Here is a 15044-nt window from a genome sequence, read left to right as displayed (position 1 = left end):
CTGTCCCCATGACAGGGAGCACGGGGCAGCTGCTGCCAGGCCTGTGGCTTTCACTCAGCTACAAGAGCCTTAAACAAACTTTCCTTCCAGTTAACAAACACCTTCCCTATGTGATTTCAATGTTTATATTTGGTAAATAAGAAATATGAGTCCAAACAGATAAAAATAATCAATTATTGATTATTTTGCTAAACTGTGTAATTACAGTCCTAGATTAGGGTGGTAGAAGTTAAGGACTACATAATGCAGCAAAAGAGTTTGCCCCTTACAAAAACCTTCTAGCTAAGTTTATGTGTCTCAGATCATTAAACTCATCTTAACATCATACTAAAATAATCTATCAATGCAAAATCCTGTTTTTGAAATATATTTCTTATCTATTTCAAAGATTAGGGCAAGTACTTATCTTTGTAAAGAAAATAAAGGCTCTAACACATTTTTATACCATCCTTGAAGACAGTCGCTGCCATCAAGCATTTGCAATAAACGACAAGACATTGCTCTTCAGGAATTTTAGCCCGCCTTTAATGAACATGGACAGCCCGTCCTATAGATCATGGGACAGTATCCCAATTAAATTGAAGTCAAGACTTTAAGTAGGAAACCCTAAGGCCTTGATTTAGTGAGTTTTGTAATACCTTTGCTTAACATCATTATACCGTTGCAAAGCCTAAAGTGCTTAAATAGACAGCCAGGAACGTATAGGTGGATGTTTTCTTTTCGAATTTCTGGAAGAGCTCAGAATTCCTTGTTCCATTAATTATGTCAAGTCGTTAAAGTCAAAAAAGTGTAAAACCGTCCCAGACCATTACACTACCACCCCCATGTTTTACCCTGTTCAAAATGTTTCACTTTGACTCTTCAGTTTACTCATTATTTCCAAAAAATTGTCACAGTCTTTAAAATATTTTCTGTCATCCAAACTGAAGGGTAGTTGGAAGTGCTTTAGATGTTGTGGGATCTATTGTGATATTGAGGAGTTGTCAGCACACCCTATGAGTCATTTTTGGTAGGTGGGCAACTCCTGGGAAAACTCACCACTGTTCCCCTCTTTCTCCATTTGTGTATATTGGCTCTCACTGTTGTTTGCTGGAGTCCCAAATCCTTAGCGATGGCTTTCTAACTGTTTCCAGACTGTTTTGCTTTTTGAGACCTTTTTTGTTGTCTGTGTAGTCAGGAAAAATCTTTTCAAGTCATTCCTTGAGTATACATATCAAACAATAGTTAGACCTCCCTGTGGCTTGTAACTAAAGTACCAATTATATATTCACCTCGGGCTGCGTTGGTTTAAACAGCTTCTTCTTTTTTGAAAATTTAAATAATTATTTGTAAATTTCCGTTTTTAATCAAGATATCCTTGTCTGGTTTAAACGTGTGTGATTATCTAAAACATCTGAGTGAGGCGAAAAAGGAAAAATCCAATCAAGGAACAGATCTGTAAAAAGGTAAAACAACTCTTTCACCTCATTTTTATGTCATCGGTCTGGGATTATTCATGTGGTACGAGGTACTAAACTTAACTGCACTATGTTGCCCGAGGGTTTCTGTTCTCAAAGCATCTCCTGACAATCTCCTGACAAGTCAAACAATCAGGAACATAGTTAAGATTAAAAAAAAGGAAAAATACTTATCGGTGGTTGCTTACTTTGATTATTTAACATGCTTCTGAAAGGAAGTGTGACAGAGTGTTAGCTGCTGCACAGTTAATATTCCCACAGATGAGATATGGCTCTCTTTGATCGCTGATTACAGCTAACATATCACTTTAAAAGTAGCCGCATTGTGTACCAGATTTAAGCATTACTATCAATAATAAAAACAGAAATGCATTCAGTTAAAGTGTAAAAGATGTTTGTGGAGGTTTATTTGGTGTAAAACAATGAGCCTAAATAATAGGAATGGGACTGAACTGTGGAGACTTTGGTCGTTTTTGACTTACAGTTGATGGTTTAATGACCAGCTGAAATACTAACCAGAGGATGGCTGGCCTGACCAACCCAGATGAAATCCTAAATCAACTACAAAGCTTGTTGTGCAGTATGGTGCCAAGTCATAAAGTTATATTTTTTTCAGTATTGTTCACACGAAGACATAATAATTCATCCTCAACTCACTAAAAGTTAATATTTTTATTTGCTGGGTCCATTTGGTCTGAATGCTTTAAATATGCCAATTTTTCTCCTACATAACTGAGCTCTTTATTTAGTGCATTACTAAAATTTTTAAAACTTAAACTTGAAAATAGCTGTAGATTTTGTAGTTATTGTTTCTGTGATGACTTTTTATTTTTATTTTGGGGGTCTCTCTCTGATTCAAAATATGTGGTTTTAAAAAGTTTTTTCAATGACTGTATAATGAGACATGGTTCTCGTATTATCTTCTGTCCACCTCTGATTGATCGATCCAGCCCCTCTAATCAACTCCTGCTCGGGATGCACATGCTGCCAATAGCTTAGCTGGGTTCCTGACAAACAGACAAACAAATAACACCAGTTACGCCATCAAAGGACACAGCCCAAACGAGCTCAATACCCTGTCTCATTTGTGGTTCAATTAATATTTTTGTTAGTGCTACAGTCTTTGCTCCATGTATTTAAACTTTGTGTGATGCAGGGCTGTCAACTGCCACCCATTGGGCGTGAGACTCCCGCATATCAGTGTCTTCACACGCTCTCACTCCATATCTCCAATTTCTCATGCAAAACAATGACAGACATTAAAACTCAACTCCACTCCACTTATTTGTATATGCTGATAAAAATCCAGACCGCATTTTCAACACAACCTTAGTGGTAAACACAGGAAGACATGCCAAGTGTATACCCAGTCTGTATTTTTGCACCAGCCCACCTATTCACTGTGGTGACAGCAGCAGAGCTGGACCTGAGCCAGATATTGAAAAAAGACTGGGATTTCTGAGCATTTATTAAGAGGCATGCCATTTGAATTTCATCTTATCTTATCTGGACTAAGATCATTCACTTTTTAAATTAATGAAGATTTGAAGCAAAGCACTTGAGTAAATATGAATAAAATATAAAGTAGACTGCTTAATTTATAAATGTGGAGACTTGGTGTAGGATCACATCAAGTTGACATCATATTATTTGTTTTTTCAACATCTAGTGATGTGAGCTTTTTAGTAAGCTTTAATCCTTGTTTGCACTAGTTTAACCACCTGATTTAGTCCAAGTTTTAGTCCATGTTCTGCTCACAAGTAAAATAATTATTGCTCAATCTAATTGAATAATCTCCCATTTGATTTTAGGATTAATTAAACCAACACAAATCTCTAAAGCTTTCAGGTTTGCCTCACAAACCCAAAGGAGATCCAAAAAAGAAAGGAAAAATTGTATTTTATTTTCAAAAGATCAGCCACCGCAGGGATGTTCTTATTTTATTATTACTTATCTTATTCATTTATCCTTATTTTGGTCCATTAAATGTGTTTAAAAACCAAAATGAAACATCCACAGAAATGCTGTCTTGTGTCATGATGAGTTTTTATAGAATCTATAGCCTCTTAGAATGTCTAAATTGTCAATTGTAAAAAAAATCTAATAAAATAATGAAATGAGATTTTTAATCCTTAGCCTATTACCAAATATTTATACACAGTGTAGTTTGCAAGGGATTTGATTGCACTGGTCCCTGTATTAGTGCCGGTAATCCAGTAATAACTCATTTGTTTCCCATTGTTTATTTTACTTGAGCTGCATAGAATTATTAATAAACACACTTGTTAAATTCTTAGTTTACAGTAGATGCAAGTATTTTAGTAGGGCCCATACTTTTACTTCAATTCTCTGAAAATCACCAGAATATAGAAAGTAATGCATATTGTGTGAAAATGTTCCACGTAACTACGGATCACTTAGTGTTATTCAGTAACATTTACTGTGCTATAAAAATTCCACATTTTTCCACTTAGTTTCAGTTAAATCCTCTAAAAACCCACAACCTCTAGTTGCACCTATCCTTAGAGCTTTTCAGTCTAACCGTGACAAGGTCTGCCTCTGCAAACTATTTCAAAATCTCACTCCAAGGTTTGGTGAAAAGTTGGCAGCCCTGTTGATGATAATGCTAGATCTTTGTTTATTCAAAATTAAGAACCAGCAAAATATCCAATAAACTGGAACAGAGGAAGAAACGTCCCAGTTTTAGTGCCCATCAGCTGTTTGTGCTGAGATTTCCCCATGACTTGTGCTGAGAGATGAGGCTATGAGAACCACACACCTGCAGTGATCCTGTTCTGTTTGTGAGGGTTCTTTGGTTTAACCAAAGGTAGTTTTATGATTTCATTCTCACATTTATTATTCTCCCAAGAGTAAATTACAGAATAAGTCATAATCAGAAACCAAAGACCTTTCCTTGAACTAATTGACTAATAAACCTTGATGAATCAGCTTTAACTATTTCTTGATTTAATTCAAAAATTATGACACTTCCCCTTTTAATTTGTAGAACTCACTGTAGAATAAGCATTGAAGGGATTAAGGTACATACTGTACTTTGTTCAAATTTGCTCACTCTGGTTGCATAAAAAATGTTTTCCTAATATTTCACTAATTTCCTAACATTTCACTAATATGGCATATTATATTTTATTTCTGTGTTTACACTTAGCTTTTGCCCTATTTGTTAGTAAATTTAAGCCCTTTGTGCATTTATCATAAGACTACATGACTTGAAGTGTTGTATGATGCTGCATGTCAGCAAAAAGAGTAAACAAGGAAGTCATGAAGCAAAGTAAATCAGGATCTCGGAGGCGCAAAAAGAAAAAAGTCATAGATCAAGTGAACAGTTGCAAATGGATAGTGGATGCCAAGATGAATCAGAAGCTAGTAGCATCAGAATACAATATGAACAGTTAAGTTCACTAAAGCTAAAGCTACAAAAAAAGCTTCAGACTTTGCTGCCAGTTGGATGGATGTCTGATTAACTTACCTTACCTATACTGAATATAGTAAGAGCAATGCTATTCTGAGCCTGGTATGGTGGGTATATTGACTCAAAATCTTATACAGTATACAATAATTTATATTGTGAAAACTCCCAAATTGGTCATATAAACTGTTGGGAGATGGCGACACCGTACAGCAATTTTTGTCTGCTGTTAACACCTGGAGCAAAAATTATTTTCAGGGTCATAAAAGACTAAGTAAACACTATTAGAAAAACATCAGTTAATTTTAACATTAGTACACTATTTTTTTTCTTAATTTTTTTAATTGGCTTAGTACATGACTACACCTTGTTAATATCCTTGTTCTTTATATCTATTATTTCATGTATTTCTTGTTAAATAATTTAACCAATTAGTCTATTTATCTCATTTTGATCAATAATAAGTGTCATTTTTGATTAATCATGAGTCCATGCTGTCTTATCTTAAAATTCTTGACAAGTTTAATTAGTATGTTATTAGTCCTAAATAAATCTTAATTTAAAGTTATACAAAAAAAGCTTTTAGATGCTTTTTTTTCTATTTGTTGTAAAGATCACTCGTTTAGAAAGTATGAATTCATCTTCATACACTTCATACATATTGAAACTAATTTATTTATGTAGAGTTACAAATGCATACTAAAAGAAGACTACACCTCCTTTGTTGCATAACATCATAATTTCACTAAGTGTCAAATGTGAACATTTATTTAAAGGGAAAACAAAGGTAAATGTCAAAAGTTGCATGATATAAAATCTGAAATTCCCATTAGAGTTTTTATTAGATTATCTAATCCACACACTAAGCTCTGGGCTGTCCAATAAATTTTCTATCAGGTCAGGTCTTTTACAGATCTCCTGAGACCAGTCATCATCTGTCACAAAACAAGTCAAAGCATTTTAATCTCACACGTGCTTCTCATTAATATTTCATACAAAGGAAATTTATGGGCTTGGGCTCAACTGCATGTTAGCCAGAGAAAGTGAGAGAAGACAAAGGGGAAGAGGAAAAAAAGAACTGAGCGAAGTTAAACCAAAATTACTTGACTCCAATCCGCTCTTAAAAAAAAAAAAAAAAAAAAAGCGTATCCATGCAAACATTGTGCACTTCCATGGAAAAGTGCCATGTTTTCCCCTTCCTGAAATTAGATCGCCCTGAGGATGAAGCTTTCCTGTATCACCCAGTGACAACCAAGCAGTTACATGATCCAGTCTCTGCTCAAATGCACTCAAACTTAAACAAAATATTACTCCTCTTCTTCTAAAGTTTATGTGCATATTTTATCTCTATACTAAGTACTCAAATATCTACAGCACTTCCTCCATATAAAACTAGAATGAACAAAAGGACTCAAACTAGCAGCTAACTAAAAGTTTATTCACTTAACTTAGAATATTGTGGAAGGATACTATTTTAGAATTTATGGGCATATCTTATGTTTTCTTGTAACAAAAAAAACAAATATGTTGGTATTTTGTACCCCAGGACAGGAGAGTAAGTAGGGTTGTATAATATTAGAAACAAACATGCAACATTGTTGGTGAATATCAAAGTGACAATATAACTTCTGGAAAATATAAAAATATTTAACCTTACTGTGTTTATGTTGGTAAGCCCTAGGTTTGTTGAAATCACAAACACACAGGGTGGGTTTCATGGAGTTTATAGAGGTTTATATGGAGTTTATATTTTCCTTATACTCCAGGCAGTTATTGCAATATTATTATTAATGATGATTATTTACAATAACAATATACTGTGCAACCTAAACAATGAATGGCTAAAGAAGCCATAGTTGATTAAAAGTCTTGGTATTGTGCTCAAAAGAATGATGTAAGGTGTGTCTTCCAAAAATGGCATTAATTTTCTGAAAGATTTACAGATTATAAAAGTACAAAGACGAATTATAGCATTCAGTCAGTAATTTGCGCAACAAGGTATTGCATCTAATCAATCAACCTTTTTTATAACTCTTTTATTAAACTTTTGTTGCAAAGTGCTAAAAACAACAGACTGCCAAAATATCATCATATAAGCATCATTTAAATATTCGAAATAGATTAAAAATGCAACCTTTTATGAAGAAGTCTCCCTCATCCAGCAAAAATTAGCATGGAGAAAAATGGACTAAAGCTCCTTTTCCTGCAATATGTGAATATATTGTGTAGCTTAAGCAGCAGACGTGGCTAATTTTTTTAGTTTACATGTTGTATATTTTTTTAGTACTTCGAAATATGTGCACCCTGCAAAGCCAAACACTATTGAAACAAAAACAGATTTGCCATCGGTTGAAATACGTTTCAGCTAGTAGCAAAAAGCAAAGCTGAATCCTAAACCTTAAGATTCTTCAGGTATTGTGGAACAACCTTTTAGACTGGGAGCTGAAGAAAATCATTTTGTAAGAGTTATACAACATATAGTAAAAGGCAAAGTCTGCACAAAGTTAAAAGGGCAAAGAAAGTAACAATAATGATTCTCTTAAGCTGCATTAAAGATAAGACGGACCCCTCAGTATGTCTATGACTCTTGATTCTTAACCGTACAAACAATTTGAGGCAGACAAAAAAATTATACCCTGAAATATGAAAATGTTGCAATATATCATACATTTTTAGTCTGTGTAAGTGTTCAGCTCCTAAGATGCAAACAAGTTTACATAGAGAAGCAGACACACATGACTGGAGGGGACAGAGGCCACCCTGTTCAACAAGTAGGTCAGCCCAGGTCCAGCAAGAGACGGAGAAAAGGCAGGAGCTGAGTGAAGCAAGATCATTGACCCATGTCACTTTATTCATATAAGCAAACCAATTTTACTTTTTACCATTTGGGTCAAGTAAAACTTTGCCAACTTTGATTTATTTCATTCTAATTCTGAATAGTTGGAGAAAATTATTGTATTTTATGAATAGGGAACTGAAGAATATGAACTACATCTGTATTCTGAAAAAGAAAAGTAAAACTAATGTCACCTAATTAGTAAACACTATCCACCTGTGTATATCTAACTCACTACAAATCCAGCTGTTCCTTCATAGTCTCTGTGGGCTGTTCAAGAACAGTACAGGAAAAATGAAATCAGGAAGACCAAGGAAAACAAGGTCAGAGAAAGGTGAGAGATTAATCCCTGCTTGCAGTTGACCACAAGCAAAGGTAACATAGGAAATAAGTGTCAAGAGGTGCTCTGCTCAGATGAGACACCAATATTATACATTTTTGCTTATATACAAAACAATCTGTGTGGAGGTAGGCTAACATGGAAAATAACCGATTTCACTACCCGATCTGAACCGTACCATCGGGTCATCTGTGCATGTGCAAACAGATATTCATCCAGATCGCCATAATAATGTAATTACAGTACTGGAAGTACCGTATTTTCCGGACTAAAATGTACTAAAAATTTACATATATAAGCTGCACCTGGCTATAAGCCACTGATAACTTCTGAGCTGTCTCCCACCAAACCTGTAGGGGGACATATAGTCCCTGGTGTAGGGAAAAAAAAGAATGCTAGCCTCTGTTAACTTGTTGGCTTGCAAAAGTAAGAGCTCCTTACTGAAAGATTCAGCTTTGTCAGCTCTTTATTTCAGATATGCAGGAGTTGAGCCCAGTCTCTCCATTGGTTTGGCAGCTTTAATGAGGCAAATAAATGTCAAGATGTTTGAATTTGGGATATTTGTTCCCAGTCTCGCCTGCTGCTAACATGTTCTTGTGCTAAATGAAAACTATACCCCTTAATTTTTTCCAACTTTGACTTCCCCCTCTGGTGGTTAGGAAAAATCATAAGAAAAGCTGCATCTTCTTATAAACTGCATGGTTCAAAGCATGGGGGGAAGTAACGGCTTATTATCCAGAAAATATGGTACTTCTTTCTGTCCTGAAATCTTCAAATAATCTTAAATGATATCACATAAAAATTATTAAAATCTTTTCTGAGAGAAGTGAATGTGTTTTACATTGTCTCTGTAAAATTGCTTGTCTGATTAATCACAGGGCATGCTCAGCGCACTATGATGACACCATTTTTAACTGTATTTTAGTTGTTTCTTTATTTGGATTAAACACTATACACTATACAAGTAAACCAAAATACAAAACATAAGACTCTTCAAATTATCTACAAATCCCAAATCCCCCAAAAAATTTGCTAGCAGAAGTAGGGTAGGATCCTATTTACAGACACAAAAAACGGCTGTTATTAACCTTTTACACATTTTACTTCAAAAATGTTTTTCAGTCATTTTAGATCAAGTGCATTCAGTGGGGACCCGGTTGTATTACTGGTTGCGTACGTTCAAATGAGTTGCTGGGACAGATCGTGCTACCGGTATAGATCGGGTAACAACAACCCTGAGCAATCCATTCCCAAAGTGAAACAATGCGATGAGTCTGTCACGTTGAAGGGGAAACTCTTCTTGAGCAGGGAAGCTTTACAGAGAATAGGAACATGCATGGAGTTAAACGCAAAAAACAAAAAAAATAAACCTGTAAGATATTGTATAAGCATTGAGACTAGGCTAGAAGCTCACCCTATCTCATAACGAGTAGTAGTAGTAGTAGTAGTAGTAAACAAGTTCAGTCTCAGCTGCTGAAACCCAGCATTTCTCCAACATTCAACATGAAGCCTTTTGTTTTTTCCAAACAATAATCATTGAATAGATAGACATTTGTGTCTGTAACATGAGACGGAATAGGATGAAGCTCAAGAACTACAAATAACGTAGACAGTTATGTAGAAGAAAAGCAAAACGTAAATGTAGCCGTGCTTAATTTAAAATATTTGCACAGGAGAGGTAGGTATATCCACCAATTGAAAAATGCATGCGTCATTAAAAGAGCAAAGTAATGCATGTCTAAGGCGCATCTTACCTGAGGGCAGTCTTTGATGTAATGGCCCTTGTTGAAGCACAGGTGGCACAAGTAGTTGGGTGGGGGTCTTTTGTTGGGTTTCCTGGGCTCTGAAGACAGGGAGAGGTCTGAGAAATGGTCCGTCAGGGAGTTGAGTCCATCCACTATGTTGTTTAGGGAGCCATAGGGGGATACATTCTTATAAACGTTGTTGTTCAAGGCCTAGAAAACATCAAGAAGAGACTCATTTTAAACACAGTAATCTGACACTTTGAAAATATGTTATCATCTTTTTTATCTTTAGTAGATTTGCACATCATATTTAATGGTTCTATTTTCTGCTATTAGAGAAAAAAAAAAAAACATGTGAGGCCTCCAAGCCTCTAAGACCATTTTTCTTATTTAATTCAGAACATCTGGCGCTGTGCCCAGCTGTGCTTATTAACTGGAAAAGTACTGAGCATGTTCATGGAGCAAGACAGGACTTTACAAAAGATGACTCACTGTAAACAAGATGAGAGACATGCTCCCTGACCAGTCCGTGGAACATCAGCAACACACTGCTGGAGCTAAACTAGTCTCTGTCAGCTTGTCATCTGCGACAGAAACCAGCCTCGCATGCAACGAGACCCAATTAATTCATAGAGGATGCTCTTTGAATATTAAAAACAGGGAAATCGTTGCATGCGCTCCTTTGCTTTCCTTTCCATTCCTGTATTATTCGGTTAAATCCCAGAAGAGAAACACAAGACAGAAGCCTGCCTCTGGTGGAAATTAGGCAAGTTTTAGAGCAAACATACATATTTTAAAAAGCCTCTCATTAACCCAGAGAAAGCTTTGCAATGGATCTCAGCTGACATCTGCCTTAAATCTTGACACTTAAAACAAACATGTAAAATTTCAAGTAAAAACATTTCATCGATTGTGAAATCCGAACTTGTCTCATCCCTCCCAGCAATGCCATAAGTTTTGAGTCTCGGGTTTATGTCTGGTCTGAAATTTTGCTATCGGTTTTTATTGTTTCAAAGCATAGAAACTTTAGCCATAGCAGCTTTGCCATGGGTGAAGGCCAAGTCTTTATCTGGAGACTGTAAGGTTGTCTTGCTAAACAGCTCCAGCCTTAAGACTTATGTTCATTTATTACATACAGCCATTGTAAATCAAGACTTACGGCTCTGGAGTTTTCCGATTTTTTTTTCCCATCTGTGTGTGTGTGTGTGTGTTTCTCTGCTGTTTCTCTCGTCGCTGAAACATCATCACTTTGGAGAAGACTGCAAAGTTATTTCAACTATACAACACAGGAAACTTTACTGTGTTTACAATGTCACATTCTCCCCGCTTGGCATTAAACCAATATCTGTCTGCACAAGTGAAAGAGATTTCACACACCTCTGCTAATGGAGGGGAGGAGTTGGTTTATATTGTGCAACTGTGTGTGTATAAGTGAGTGGATGCAAGAGATAACTCTAAAGAGGTAGCAATTCAGCAGTTTAGAGATAATTCAGAAAGATTCTGTCAAATGGTAGGACTCCAATCTCATGTAGGAGCTCCAGCAAAGCAATACCAGTAATAAACCAGGTATTGGTTTACTTTTCACTGGCATAAGCAAGAGTGTTTCTAAAACCATTCGATGCAAAGTTAGTGTATTTGATAGACTTAAAACCTCTTGGGATAATTCGACTGTTTTGTTGTGTGAATATTTTTTGTGAAATTGTGCTATGAAATGTTTGTTTCATTGCGTATTAATCTTAAAATGTCTGCATATTATCAAAGTACAGGAGAGTTTACCTACACAAGGACATTATTTAGCTTAGAATTCATGGGAACAGATGTAGATCCCCAGCTTAATTTAATACAGCTGTTTAAAACACCAGTCAGGGATTCAGTGGGAATGTTTTAGTTTCCCAAACATCTACCGTAATCTTCTACTGGCACCAGTAGCTCTGCAAACAACTCAACTGCAGCAGCAGTTATTAAAAATAACTAACCTGTTTTTTTCTGCATTCAAGTCCTAAGTCTCTGATGACTAAATGAAGGCTTAATTCAAATACTTTCAATTCAGTTTAATTACTGTATATATAGCGGATATTCACAACACGTCATCTCAAGGCACTTAACAGTTCACCAGCTCATACAGTCAAATTGATTTAAAGTTTTCCATCTAAGGAAAACCAGTTGATCGCATCGACTCATTGACTCCAAGGCAATCCCTCACACTAAGCATGCTTGTAGCGACAGTGGAGAGGAAAAACTCCCTTTTTATAGGAAGAAACCTCCAGCAGAACCAGGCTCAGTGTGAGCGGCCATCTGCCGAGGCCGACTGGGGTTCAAGGAGACAGAAGCAGATCCAGTCAGTCACAGTCAGAGAAACAGGACTACACTAATAAACAGGCCGATCTCCAACATCTATAAACAAAAGTGTTTACTTTACACATTCAAATTAAGATAACAGTTTTGCAAAAAAAGATGTACAAAAAAAAAATCAAAAATGTAGCAAACAGCTAAAGCTGTCGGTAACTCAAACTGAAACACATGAAGGTGCGTCTGTTTGCATGTGTCGTACAGAAAACAAATGAAGCAATCATGTATTTTCATTAATCTCCCTGAGATAGACTCGGGATGTCCGCTGATGCAAAGGATTGTGGGAAACCATATAGCTCCTGAGCTCCATATCGGCATGTCAGAAGGTCCCTATGCTAAATGAAGTATTGATAGCAAGCATGAAGAGTTTCCTTCAATACTTCCAGCACTTTTGCCACAGCGCTTATCATGGCTAACACTCACTAATTTAGTATTAGGATTGAACCTAAGACTTTCCCAGCACACATATGCGATCTAGTATACCTAAAGCAGAGCTGCTATAGCTTCTGATTTCAAAATCTTTTCATTTTACACATTCTATTTCTAAATATTCAATTTCAAAAGTAATTGAAAGGTACCATAACCTACCACAAATATACATAGGCCAATGTCTTTACTTTACTTTTTTATTATTATTATTTGTTTGTTTGTTTTATGAGTTTCTGCTTTTATTTTGAAAAAAAAAAACAACAACAGAAGAATCTTTCTAACTTAAACAGTAAAAAAAAAAGATCAGATGTAATTTTGGGGGAAACTGTTGTTATGTAACAAATACTTCAGTTTCAAATAAATCAATGTGTTAGTTATAGCAATTTTACTATTAACATAAACAGATAAGCATTACCATTAATGGCCCATGCTTAACTTATGTCCTTTATTAATAAATAAAACAAACCCTTCTATGTTAGGATCTCGGCATTTCTGTCAAAGCTAAGGTCTGTGACTTACTTTCTATGAATGCATAAGGCCAGGTCACACAGCTTGCATCTGACTCTGCAAGCTTCAATGCAAATTTATTTTCCTGTCACACTGACTGCGTAGAGAATCCCACTTCTCATAGGGTGACCAGATGTCCAGGACTGTCCCCCTTTTTCACTTCTCTCCCAACTATCACACTAATTGAAACAACACCCCGCATTTCACAGGGTCCAACCATGAAAAGTAAAAAAAAAAAAAAAAAAAAAAAAAGATCAGAATGCCGCTTATCTTAAATTTAAAGAAACATCGCTGCAGTCAATGTCGCAGATCTGCACCGGCTGTCAATTAAAATACAAATCCAGTGCCTCATGTCATGACCAACTTGTGCATGATGCTCTTAGAACAGAACGGAACAAATATATGATTTTAATAAATAAATAATAATAAATGCAATACGGAAGCATTTTGAGTAAAGAAAAGGCTGTGGGACTAAGAGAGGCCATAGAAAGTTAATTCTTGCATTACTGGGCAGCTAAGTGTCTCAGTGTGATATTCACCCAAGCAGATGTCACAGTAAGAAATGTTCGAGGTGGTCTGTTCTATTTTCAGTGGAGTATTGAGAAAGAAAACCAAATCAAACGAAGCTGCGAAATCTCATCTCCCGAACTTTACATGCTCTGTTCTCATATCTTGTTTCATGAAGAAAAATCAATGGTACACAGTCGCTTCCTAACTTTATTTTCTTTGTAAATAATCATTGGTTTCTGTGTAAATAACATCCTAATGAAGAGTCGACAATGATTTCAAGACTATGAGATCGGATAATTTGGGTAATACAAACTGAAGATAGATATTCAAGGGTAGGAATCAAATGCTTATAAACTTTTAACTTAAATCACCTAAAAAAAAAAAAAATCCTATACTGTCTCTTTAAGAATTACTATTCACTGCAGGCTGAAGTGATCTAAGCAAGTTGGGAACATCTGCGGCTGTTTAAACAGATCCAAGGGAGGAGTTGTCACAATGAGGGAGAGTTAATCAAACACTCATATGTTTCAAGCAGTATGGAGCTGTCTGGTAGATGTGACTAGTATGTAGAACCAGCCCACAGTTCAAAGATATGCAAAATGGAGAGAAAGATTAAAAAGTTTCCTTTAAAAAGGTTTCCCAGACCATGAGATACTTTATCAAAAGTGACAGATATTTTCTGTGCAAGGCATCTTTGAACTTCCAATCTTATTCCAATTAGACTACAAAAACAATAGAATTTTGCATTACTCATCTCATCCATTACAAGTCTGGAGTGGGTTATTTTACTTGGCCTAGGCTGTGCATTAAATTGAAAATGACCCCACCTTTTAAACTGTTTCCAGACTATGTGTGTTCTCACAGTTTGAAAACACTTTACAAACCATATGGGCTGAAGGGAATTACACAACTGCATGTGATATGCCATGTGAAAACACAATTTCCTGCAGATTTTGAATGGTAAATGTGTTGAAAAGCTCTCCCTGGTTACCATATTAAAGCACCAGCAGGTCTAGTTGGTGTACATACCATCCATTACTCCAGTGTCCAAAATGTGACCTCTTGAAAACTAAACTGAATTGTAATTAACACTTATTACTGTGTGTTTAAAAAAAATAAAAGCATGTTCACAGTGTAAGTGTTTTTCTATGGCATGCTGTATGTATACACATGTGTTTAGGGTTCTGGGGTGTGGTTGCCTGTCTGGGTGCAGCTTTTTTGCTCATTGCGGTCTAGAGTATCAGATTAGCCCCGTTACACATTATAAGCATATTTGTCCCTAAAATTACTCGGAGATACAAAAATAGACAATATGTAAACAAGAACAGATTTTTGTTTGCACAACCTGGTCTATTTGAAGGAGCAGACCCTAGCAGTGGCTGGTTCTCTCCAGGCAGAGGAGAGCTGGCCTGGGACGTCTATTTTCATCTGTAGCTCATAA

The 15044-nt window shown here is 35.9% G+C and overlaps 1 protein-coding gene across 1 annotated transcript in view; it reads right to left on the bottom strand.

Moving 5' to 3' along the window:
* zcchc24 (zinc finger, CCHC domain containing 24) overlaps positions 1-15044 on the bottom strand; it is a 55598-nt gene that overhangs the window by 39087 nt on the left and 1467 nt on the right. Inside the window, exon 2 of the mRNA XM_015389562.1 lies at positions 9818-10018. Coding sequence (XP_015245048.1) covers positions 9818-10018 — 201 coding nt within the window. The remainder of the gene's footprint in view (positions 1-9817; positions 10019-15044) is intronic.

The sequence above is a fragment of the Cyprinodon variegatus genome, unplaced genomic scaffold (assembly GCF_000732505.1).
Source record: "Cyprinodon variegatus isolate N-32 unplaced genomic scaffold, C_variegatus-1.0 Scaffold1, whole genome shotgun sequence".
Taxonomy (NCBI): domain Eukaryota; kingdom Metazoa; phylum Chordata; class Actinopteri; order Cyprinodontiformes; family Cyprinodontidae; genus Cyprinodon; species Cyprinodon variegatus.
This window is presented reverse-complemented; position numbering and strand designations above follow the sequence as displayed.